The following is a 12,203-nucleotide window of genomic DNA, read 5'->3' as shown; positions in this document are numbered from 1 at the left end:
CCCTATTGTGATCTCAACATCACTCACTTAAAACAAAAACCACTGTTATAAATATTAGATAGATATTAACCCCGCAAGTAGTAATTTCCTTGTTCTGCAATCTGTCTGATTCAAGACCTATACAAAGGAACTTGCTTCACGTACTGTCCTTGATACATTCCTTATGTCAGAAAGCACTATATAAAAGGAAATTTCATAATTGATTTAAGTTTTGTACGTTGTATGTTTAAGTTGAGAAAGGAAATGCAGGGGATAGCCCTACAACCCCCTCCAAAAAACGTTGAAGAAAAAGGGTATATTTATTATGTAAAAGCAAAGATACAAAAATACACACAAAAAAAAGCAGGGAGTCCAGCCAGCCACTGGTCTAGCCCTCCCTCACCCCTCTTTATTCCTGGGAAGCCCAAACAAAGAAGAGAAAAGTTGAAGTGTAAAAGGAGCCAGACCAGCCAAGGTAAGTGGCAGCCATACCTAAAGTTTTTTTTGTTTTGTTTTGTTTTTTGTCCCAGCCGAGCCACACATCCCTAGAAGGACCCTCACTCGAGTATAAGCCGAGGGGGGCTTTCTCAGTATAAAAAAATGTGCTGAAAAACTCGGCTTATACTCGAGTATATGCGGTAAATGAGCCACAACCAGAGTGACATGATCTCTACAACCAGTTCAGTCAACATTCTAGATGCAGTATTATGCCCATGTTAAAGTTTTTGCACACTTTGCAACAGGAGCCTTCCAAGAATTCACTGCAGCATGTGACTAGGGCATGTACAGCATGTGACTAGGGCATGTGAAAAGTTCTTCTCTGCCCAGGAAAACCCACAGATGTCTATCCAGTCAGAGCTGGTAAAAAAGCACTCCTATCCACAGCTGCCACCTGCTTATCCAGTGTTAGGAGCAGGTCCCAAAGCAGCCACTATGTATCAACGTATTCCTTCAAAGAGAGGGCAATCGTATCCAAAATGGGTAATATCTAAAGTCATAGATTAGACATTCTGCAGTACACACAACTCTTCTGTAATTCTGAAATTGAAATCTAGCTCCTTGATAAAATTTAGTAGTTCAGCATTGTCTTTAATGGCATTGCTCACATCTAATGCCAAAGGGTATAAAGATCAAAACTTTTTGTCTTAATAGTCAGTGACATATGCAACTCTTCTAGTTCTTCAGCACGCCCGGTGATTGCCAATGCAGATAAAAACACAAGATACCTAATCAGGGCATATTTCCCCCATTACTTAAACCCTGCACTATTTAACAAATTCACCATCAGTCAATGGTATACCACTCTCAGTAATAGAGTTAGCAACATGATAACTGGCCATCATAGTAGACAGGTCCTCTTCAACATGCCTTCTAAAACTATTTGCTTAAAAACATTGATTTTTAAGAGACTTTATCTTGTTCACTTGCACCTCTCCTTGATATATTGAGTAGCTCTTGTGACAGGATGCGAAGTGCCTTTTAAGATTGTACTCCTTTAATACTAAGGCAGTTTCAAGAAATATCAAACTGCTTTATCCTAGTTGAAAACAAAGAAGTATTCAGTAGTCCAATTATCATTAAAGACATGGTGCTCATCTGCAATTTTTTGTTGCTTTGAAACAGCAATTTCTTTTCAGACATCTTAACAGACGTTTTAGCAGAGCAGCATTTGAAGAGTTTCAATATAATCCTTGAATAAGTATAAATACATAAATATAAATATGAGGAGTGTAGTTTTAGGGTCCTAACTCTTCCCTATGCTATCATATCTACCCCACTCTAGTTGCTACTAGCTGGGATTTTTCATTTGACCATGGTAAAGAAATGACTCCTGCCTCCCTATCCAGCATAGTTCTCAGGGAGAATATTTTAATACATTATTAATCTGACCTACCAGATGGCAGAGTTACAATCCTAACTACATTGAATACTATGAGATTTACTTATTAATAAACACAATGTCTTGCAGTTTATATCTACACATGCCAATACTTTAAAAATTGAGGGGCCCTTTAAAAAAAGGCAAGCAGAGAAGAAGAACAAATGGAAGGATAGTTTCCCACCTGGAGTAGAGGATATACCATTAAGGTAGCTTCAAATTATATTCAGGGTACACATGCACATCACTGCTTGCCAGCCAAGCCTTAATCATGAGAAGCAAAATGGCAGCTAAAGGGAGGGAAACTTAAGATGTAGGAAAGGGAATCCCATAATCTTTTTTGGTAAGAGAGTACTCCCTCCCTCTCAGCTCCTGCAATCACAGATGCTTGAGAAGATGCCTAGCTAGAGTGGGTGGGCATGGAGAGGCATAAGCAAGCCAGGGTAGAAATCAGAGCAACCAGTTCTTGAGGGGGGAAGCAAGCTTTTGCCTATAGCAGCAAACTGCAAACGCCACTTGGAGGAGCCTTAATGGGTGGAACCTCTAGAAATGTATTCTTATTTCTTTGAATGTATAAACTGCTCTCTCTGCTGAAGCAGACGTTGCATGTTCAGTATGCAAAACACTTTTTATCGTCTTTTTTTGCAAAAATACTATCCTTTTCCTGTATTTTTCTGCAAAAGCATGCCAGATATCTCCTGCACCCATTCACACAGCTGCTTCATCTTCCTTACGCATATGGAATGTACAGATAGGGGGAGTGCGATGTTACAGGTAACTGCGATGTTACAGCTGCAGTGTTACAGGTAACTGAGCTTTGTTGGCTAGCAAAGCACTAGGAATGGCTGAAGTGCTAATATGGAGGATAAGATCAAGGAGGGGGCTGGCAGAAGGAACCCTGGAGACTAGAATGCAACTACTGAATTTTTTTACAAGAAAAGGACAGAAGAAGAGGCTCCTGGCGTTCTTGGATGAAACTTCTGAGCTTGACTCATACCACCAGCGCCAGCTGGATCAGGACGGTTTGGCTGTTCTCATATTATTTAAATCTGTTGGCAATGTTCAACATGGTTGACCACAAATTGTTAGCCCACTGCCTCACCGGGACAGGGATTCGGGAGACAGCCTCCATGGATGGGGTACAGCTCGAGGCTGTACCCACTGCCAGGAATCTGGGGTTTATCTTCAGACCCCTATCTATAGAGGTGCAGATCACTAGAGTAGCCCAGGAGATATTTTTCCATCTATGCCAAGCCAGAATACTAGCACCCTACCTGTCCCCAGAATACCTGGCTACAGTGATCCATGCAACGGTCACTTCCAGACTAGACTTCTGTAACTTGCTCTATGATGGCCATCCCTTGTCCTTGACGTGGCAATTACCACTGCTGAAAAATGTGGCTGCTAGGGTCCTCTCTAGGCCATCTTGGCAGGCCCATATCCAGCCTGTACTGAGGCAGCTGCATTGGTTGTCAATTGCGTTTGGGATCAAGTTCAAGGTTTTGGTATTAACCTTCAAGGCTATTTGCGGTCTGGGCCACCATATTTGAGGGACTGCCTGTCTCCTTATGCCCCGCCACATGGCTCTTTGATCTGCGGGTTTGAATCTGCTGATTGTCCACGGTCGGTAAACCTGGTCTTGATCATGGCCAGGGCCTTTTAGATCCCAGCCCCAATCTGGTGGAATGAGCTCACAGAAAATCTGAGGGCCCTGACAGAGCTATCACAGTTCTACAGTGCCTGCAATATGGAGCTCTAACCTCAAGCATTCGGTTGATACCAGGCTGTGGAAGATCTGGGGACCCTCCTCAGGATGCCCTGAACACCTAGGGCAGGAGGCGCTCCACCCAGGCTAGCTAGCAGTGTGTGCAGGTGGAGGGCAATTCTGACTCATGCTGGACTGATCAGTTGGAAGGGAGTAGAATGGGGTTAAGTTGCCAGGGGTTTTATAATTGGATTTTTACAGATGTTTTATTGGAGATTTACTGTAAATCACCATTAGCCGGCTTGGCCTGGGAATGGCGGTCAATAAATCAAACAATAAAGAAAGAAAGAAAGAAAGAAAGAAAGAAAGAAAGAAAGAAAGAAAGAAAGAAAGAAAGAAAGAAAGAAAGAAAGAAAGAAAGAAAGAAAGAAAGAAAGAAAGAAAGAAAGAAGAGCAGTAGAGAGTCCTTCTTGTGGTAGGAAGAACAGCATGAATTTGAGGGGAAATGTTTTGAGGGTGAGCAAACAAGCAGGTTGGAAGATTTGGGGGTGCATGCCCCTGCAATGCTTTGAAGGCAAGAGGCACCTTTGAGTTTCTTCATAATCAACAATAAGAATAAAGAGGCATCAGATGCCTTAATTCTGTCTCCTGCAGCAGTGCTCACAACCTGGCTTCATCATAAGGCTAATTCTCAATGGAAATCTCATGCTGATTCCCCCGGCTGTCTCATAGCTTGTTGCAGAGAAGCTCTGTAAGTGTCCTTAAAGGAGGATTCAGGTACTTGTCTGAGAATGTCAGTATTCTATATCCCTGAGAAACCCTACTTCTCACCTTCCATAACATTCCCAGCTTGCTGTTTGTTTGTTTCCCCCGTTACCTGGTCTCTAGCTAAAATTTAACACATGCAAACCCATTATTCATTAATGTATACTGTTTATTTTGCTGCCAATATGTCCACATTTGATCAAAAGTGTCCTCTCTCTTGACTTCCTGTCTCTTCCAATTTCTGGTTCATCTAACTGGTCCTACTTTCCATAATTAGGATGCAAGGGATGCTGGCATTGTTTCTGCAGAAATGAAAACTATATATCCCAGAATTGGCAGAGAAGGCTTTCCATGTGGCATCTTCTGTGTGGCTCTCCTCAGTCCTTTTGCCATGGACACAACAATGACAACTTTGGGGGTCAAAGTTAGAGGGAAATTATTAGTAGCCTAGGGATAGCACCAATGGTATCAGCAACTCGTTCTTAAGAAATTAAATACTGATCACATCTTCCTTGCCAGCAAACTGCCCAGAGACCACATTCAGCTTCATTCCAACAATGCTAAGTCCCATCCCCCTGCCTCCCTAGAAGACTTCATAAACAAAGAGCTTATTTATTGTTTAGATACTTATACCCCATTTCCTCCCAGAGGGAGACCCGAGATACAACATCATCCCCCCACCTATGCTCCGAGCTAAAACTCACCAATTTAAAGTCAGCAAGAAGGACAACTAATTACTCTCTAAAAACCAGAGGATGTTATTCCTTTCATAAGTAAAGGCAGGCCTAGTATGTTTTGCTTTTTCCCTACAAAGAATTGCTATTTTAAGTTTTATACATAGAAACTGGACTAGACAGAAAGATGTGAATAGCACAAGAAAGTTGGACCATTTTCTGGGGGAAATTCTCAGGATCCAGGAGGGGGGGAGCCTTCTCTTTTATGCTTCCTGTTTACCTATTTGGAGGGAAGTTCAAGTTTCTATTTCACCAAGAAATAGTCTAGCACAACAATGACAATGCTTTGATGCCAAGGTGGAGAGCTAAGTAGACAGTAACAAGAAACCTCTGAAAAGATACCAGAGACCCACAAGTCTTGCCTATGACACCAAAAGATCTTCCTCATACATACACACATACATGAAAATAAATGCACAATATATAAGCTACAGATGCTGTAGTAGGGAAGGCCTTTGCATCTTAGGAAGCCACCCACAAACAAAGTGAGAAGGAGGCCCTTGACACAGTGAGCAGTGGGAGATGCACTGGAGAATGACAAGAGCCATTTGCACCTCTATCGTTTCCCTAAAGCTTTTTACAAAGCAATAAGCATCATACTAGGCTAGGAGAAGTGATAGGATGTCAATACGATAGCGCCTCTTGACAACCAGACACGGTAGCCATTCAGTGCATTGCAATACCCCCACACAGCTGTAAACATGATCACCAATTAATCTGTGCTGGTTTGAAAACAGGAAGTGTTTGCCTGTGGGTTATCTTTAAAAAAAGTTAAAAAGGTTTCTGTGAAATGCTCGTCCTTAATTGGGGCTGTGATACTGTACATGCATGTGGTGTCTTCGCGTTCTCTTCTTTCAAACTCTTCTCAAAACACATGGAGGGGCTTTTGTGAAGCCTTTAACCCCTTTATTTTCATAGCCAAAAACAAACCCAAGTCCCAAATTTAAAAACAAAACAAAACTGCATTTGACCACAATCAGAGCCTTTCTCCCGCTGCTTCTTTTGAATGTCAACCCCACTGCCACATGTTAGACTGCAAGGTTCTCGGGGGTGGGGCAGAGGGCTTCTGATACATTTTCTGCTTAGGATACTCTGTGAAGGTAAAAAAAAATGATCATTCCCTCATCCATTTATACCACCAGCTTGTTCGTTTTACACCATCAATGGACTTGGTGATTCATTTATTCATTGATACCCCTTTTCTTTCATAGAATTTGGGGGGGGGTGTAAATGGATGGGGGGATTATCCTTTTTTATACCTATACAGAATTTCCCCAGCAAACAGTGTGTTAACAATAATCATCATTATTCAGTGACATCACAGTAACATAACCTCATCCCCTCTGACTGTTCGGGTTCAGGCAGGCACCAGTGGCAATTGGCAATAAGCGTGGTCTAGACAAAAACCCAATGGGATGAAGACTGCTGTTACCCGCCACGAGCCTTATAGGGAGTGGCGGCAAATAAATCTAACAACAACAACAACACTAACACTTGGTCAGAAGGCAGAAAGTTTCCAGATTACTGGTCTTAGATGCAAGGGTGCTGCGAACAAAGTTACCACAGAACATTATTAAATTATGAGGATATTATGAAGGCACCAACAGTTATTTGATGCAAAGGGCCAAAGAATCATCTTTGCTCTACATCTGTCTTGCCAAGCTACTTTCCCCCTCAGTGTAATATTTACTATATATGGAGTGTTCAGAGCACTTCACATACTACAGCCTTGCAAATCAGAGCAGCATCTTTAGCCCCTGTATCGATGACTATGGCTGAAGGATCAGGGGCCTGTCTAAGGCTACCTTCTCCCCCAATTTAATTTCAGAAGAATAGCAAAGATGTAAAATTTAGCTATGAACTCAGCAATTCTTAACATCTTGTTCCCTATCCTCACCAAGCCAGGTTTCTGCAATATTATATTGTTATTCTGATGCCTCAGGCTTCTATGATCAGGCCTTCAAACACTGTATTTCATCAGCACATGTACACACCTAGACACCTGCACACAACCAGCAAGAGCAGCCTTACAACTATCCTCCAGGGGTCACAATTGGGTTACAAATTCTATACAACATGATGACTGAGCAGCCTGATTTAGAGCAATTTATTCACATCCTTCTTCATTAAGATTCAAATGGAATAAGTAATGTAGAAATTGAACAGATACAGAAAATGTGCATAGCTTGCTCCCGTAGTCAGTAAACATTTATTCACTAAGCACCGATCTTGCCTTCTCTCTCCCTCTTCTCATATTCTTTCTTCTTCCCCATCCTTTCTGCTTGCTGTTTTAATGCATAATTAAGAAGGTCAGAATTAATGAAGCAGTGTGGAGTAAAGTTCAAGGAATCCCCAGGCACTATTTATTCTATTAGATCTCAGGCGTGAATGTCAGATTGGCAGTATTAGAGGCAGAAGCAGTTATGCTGGCAGCATCCCAGAAATGAAACTATCAAGGGAGACTTACCTGCAGTGTCAAGTCATTCCTGAGCTCCTTCCCTGCAAAAATCACACGCAACTGGTCAGCTGGAACTCCCTGTCGCTTAGCAACCTCCTCCTTGAGCTGGAAGATGCTGGTGTCTGAAGCAACCTCCACTGGGAAACCATGGCTGGAGTTGAACCTGACAAACACTGACCAAGAACAGAACACTTTTTTTTTAAAGGAACCCAAAAGTCTGAATATTTTGAAGTCTGATACACCTTAGAACAACACACACAAAAATGCTTTCTGAAATGGGGACCACACACACAATGATACTGTAAACTCTTAGTATTTTTTCTCATTTTGAAAAGAGGAAACTTAATATCAAAATGCATTTTTAATTTTGAAAGTATAAATTCCAAGTATACATTTCCCTCATATAACTGTATTAATTAAAACATGCAATATGCTTCAGATATCATCCTAAATGACTACACAGAACAAGAAAGCAGTCTTTATTAACAATTTTCAATATGATCACTAATTTCAGTTTAGTAATTCAATGAAGAGAGATATAAATATATATTCTGCAAGTGTGTGTGCCTCTTACATACATACTGAGTATATCAAATGAATATAGGAAACACCAGTGTGCTCCCTAGAATGTATGCTAAAGCATCTTTTGAAAGAAAGCTCTCATTACAATTATATATACTGATGACTAGAAATTAAGACCACTGTAGATAAAATGCAGCGGGCACTAGTGGATTGGGAGGAATAAGGAATGAAAGCTGCAGGTCATTCTTCTTCTGTAAGGTAGAAGAGAAAGGAGGGCAAGGGGTGGGTGAAGGGATGCATAGAAGGGAGAAAGAAAGGAAGAGAGAAAGGCAGAAAGGCAGAAATACAAGCAGGTCGAAAGAGAACAAAGGAGAGAGAGAGAGAAAGGCAGCAAGGAGATAGAGAAATAGAAGAAGGAAGGAAGGAAGGAAGGAAGGAAGGAAGGAAGGCAGGCAGGCAGGCAGGCAGGCAGGGAGGTGGACTGGGAGGGGGGAAAGGAGGGGGGTTTTGAAGGGTAGGGAGTGGCATTGGGGGTCCTAATTGTGGGGGGAGGCAGGGGAAGAATGTGGGGTTGAGAGGGGTGGGTGCATGGGTGCACGGGGTGGGGGAAGAGGGGCAGATCGCGGGGGCAACTTAAGGGGGGGTGAAAGAAGATGGTGACTGGTGGGTTGGGGACCTGTGGAGGATGGGGGGGCGGCTAGGCGAGTTTTGGAAGGGTGGGGGCAGAAGACGGCGAGGGGTCGGTCGGTGGATTCATGGAGGTGGGAAGTGTGTCGGCGACTGTTGGGGGTGGGTGGGCGGGAAGAAGGGTAAATTGGGTGGGAGGCTTCATGGGTGAGTGGGGATGTAGGGGGCAGGGAAGCTGCAGCAGAGGGAAGGCATTTCGGGGGGGGGCGGGGGCCGAAGAGTGGCCCTTCCAAGTTTTTATCCCAGACTCGGCCCGCCCCTTTCTCCTCCCAACTTGCCCTTAGCCTTTTATTATACCGGAGTGGTTACAGATGATTCACACACATTGGCCTCCTAGAAATACAGCTGTCCAGAAAATAATGTTAGAGATAAAATTATGTGCTGCCTACAGTGCCTTTTCTACAAGTGTGATGTCTCTCAGAGCTCACTTAAATAACTGCAGTATGTAACTCCTGCTAAAATACACTTACAGTGCCAAAATTACTGCCAAATGAAGAACCGCAGCTGTTGGTTGACAAGACATCTGGGAAATGTTATGAACTACTGTCATTCACTGGATAGGGTATTATTTTGGTCATAATTACATGGATACCATCCTTACAATTAATGGTAACCTTGTGGTTGAAAGTATCAGAAATCCGAAGACCTTTACATAAATGAATAGTTGGATGCCGGCATAAATAGATTTTTTTTAAAGTAAATTATAATAGGCCTGCAGTACACAGGTCACATTTCAGTGATGATTTCACTTTGTGAATTAACAAGTGTCAAGGGCCATAGATGTATGTATGGCTCTCTTGCCATCTTCCCAACACCCGCATCTAAGCTCCCCAAAATGTCATCAAGTTGAAAACCAGAGAACTTTCTGGAGTAACATTCCATTAGGCAAGAGGGACTGCTAGTATATAGATAAGTAGGACGCATTTCATGAGCACACATGTACTACTCTGAATCCTGGCCAATATTATGTCTATGCATAAGATTTATTTTTCCTTTCCAAAGACTTGCAGCTTTCAAAAGTGTGATTGTGTCATTGTATTAAACTACACATAAAGGTAAAGGTAAAGGTAAATAACCCCTGTGCAAGCACCGAGTCATGTCTGACCCTTGGGGCAACGCCCTATAGTGTTTTCATGGCAGACTCAATATGGGGTGGTTTGTCAGTGCCTTCCCCAGTCATTACCGTTTACCCCCCAGCAAGCTGGGTGCTCATTTTACCGACCTCGGAAGGATGGAAGGCTGAGTCAACCTTGAGCCGGCTGCTGGGATCAAACTCCCAGCCTCACGGGCAGAGCTTTCAGACTGCATGACTGCTGCCTTTCCACTCTGCGCCACAAGGGGCTCTTAAACTACACATAAGATATTCAATAGAACTGCAAAAAGTGTCATCAGATAAAGTCAGAATAAATTCAGGTAAGCACTCATTTCACATTTCAGTTCACTTCTTGCCATCACTGCCCCATGGTCATTTCTCCTTGCCAGCTCTGGGTTTGGAAATATCTAGAGTTTTAGGGATTGGAGCCTCAGGAGGGTGGGGTTTGGGGAGGGGAGGGACTTGAATGGGGTGTAATGGCATAGAGTCTATCTTCCAAAGCTGCCATTTGCTCCAGGTGATCTCATCTCTGGAGGCTGGCAATCCTACCTCATCAGTGTTTCTATCAGTAACTCACACCTGATCTACTGGGCTGCAGAACCCAGAGTCTGAGCTGTAAAAGCCTAGCATGACACACCCTTTCTACCAACTGAGGGACCCATACAGCCTCTTGCTTTGCAGGGGGACACTGATCACACCTGAATAAGGACACCGGCAAATCTTTTGGCAAAATCTTGGCTACAACTTTATTTTAAAAACTGAGCATTGCATAGCATGGGGCAGAGGATCTGGGCCACTTATGGTCAGCCGACTGCAAGGCAGCCCTCATATATCTGCAGGCCAATGCCATGGATCCATCTGGCAAGCCCACTGGGATCCCCAGGCACCCTGTCCTACTGGGAGGTGGCTGTTGGTTGGGGATCCAACAGGCATCTGCCTCTGCTTGGTTCCCCCACCACCTGGTCCTGTGGTACCTCTGTCAGGGCCTTCCCTTAAATGAGAGAAGGCCACCTGGCTCTGCTTAACTGCAGCATCTCATTGAGGTCCCTTCAAATGGGTAGCCCAGCTCGCAGTCTTGGCCTACCCCTACAGACAGATCCACCCCATGCTCCAAACCCATAAGTTGTGACAATAAAAGCAACTTTTGAACGCTTAATACAATACATAACCATATAGAAACAGGAAGGGAAGCCTGGTTAGGTGGGAGAGGGTTAAGAGGTTGGGCTTTGCAGGTGGCTCCTTAAATAGGTACCTGCCCAGCCCCCTCTCCTGGCCTCTCCTTCGCCAAGTCCCATGGAACACTGGTACTCGTAGTCCATGACTCCCTGCCGGCCAGGTCCTCCAGGAGCCCCAGAGGTGAGTCTCGTTCATTCATATGATTTTGGGGAACCAGGTTTATTTTGAACTATAAACCTTCCCCTCAATTGAAAGATAGTCTTAGGGTAGCAAGTATAAAGGCTCCGGCTTCACTGCTGTAAGGTAAATTTTGTGGTGAGCATGAAGAACATGGGGGTCACTCGGGTTAGAGTTCTATGTAAATAACAAAGAAGATTTATTCACCTGCATGTTCCTTTCACAGAACAAAATAGCAGCACAGGTTTCCAGACAGTCAAGGGAGAAGCCTGGTTTGAATTCTCTTTAATGCTTGAAGACATCAACATGCTTTTACTGACTAGCCACAAGTCTGGAACCTTTCACAAAAACAAAACTAAATGGTACAAAGATTGCCCATCACCGGAGGCAGGACTTCAGGTAGTCTGTCTTCCACCCGATATAGAATTAAATGACTTTGCCATGCTACTAAGCAGAACTGTCTTTGAAACTGCTCTCTAGCAGAGGCAGACCAAAACTATCACTTTACACTAATTAAGGCAGACCTGAAATATGACTGCCCTCTCCCAGAGGCAGACCTGAACTCACTTTCTGGCAGTGCTTTCCTGTAACATTCCATCATTCCTCTGAAAAGTGAGTGGATATTGGAGCAGCACTGGCTAAGCTGAATGGCTGTTTTTCCCTTCAGGGGCAAGACAGCATCCTGTCAATCACAACTCTCTCACCCAGACCCTTTGCGTGCACTTTAAAGGTATACAACTACTTCCAACATAGAGTTTGAGGTCTCACTAAGACTTTACCGTAGGGAAGGAAGAATTCCCTGTGTTATTGTTTCACTGTGGCTTATATTCCACTGTGATAATGAATTTACCTCAAGAAAAAAAAATTAGTCCTATCAGAATTATATATATAGTCAAATTACTCCCAACATACTTTTTGTTGTTATTCAACAGCTGTAGAACCAAACAAAAGTTAATTTGTACTATATAAAAAAGCTTTTTAAGTTAACACGTTGGGAACCAACATTCTTTTAAAAATAAGAGACACAA

At 43.2% G+C, this 12,203-nt stretch overlaps 1 protein-coding gene across 3 annotated transcripts in view; it reads right to left on the bottom strand.

Moving 5' to 3' along the window:
• The window catches only part of PRKN (parkin RBR E3 ubiquitin protein ligase), a 951,947-nt gene that overhangs the window by 751,112 nt on the left and 188,632 nt on the right, over window positions 1-12,203 (bottom strand). For all 3 annotated transcript variants that reach the window (XM_077348081.1, XM_077348097.1, XM_077348089.1), the window contains exon 2: window positions 7,530-7,693. In XM_077348081.1, coding sequence (XP_077204196.1) covers window positions 7,530-7,693 — 164 coding nt within the window. The remainder of the gene's footprint in view (window positions 1-7,529; window positions 7,694-12,203) is intronic.

This window comes from Paroedura picta, chromosome 1, assembly GCF_049243985.1.
Source record: "Paroedura picta isolate Pp20150507F chromosome 1, Ppicta_v3.0, whole genome shotgun sequence".
NCBI lineage: Eukaryota > Metazoa > Chordata > Lepidosauria > Squamata > Gekkonidae > Paroedura > Paroedura picta.
Note: the sequence above shows the minus strand (reverse complement) of the source record. Positions and strands in the feature narration are given on the sequence as shown.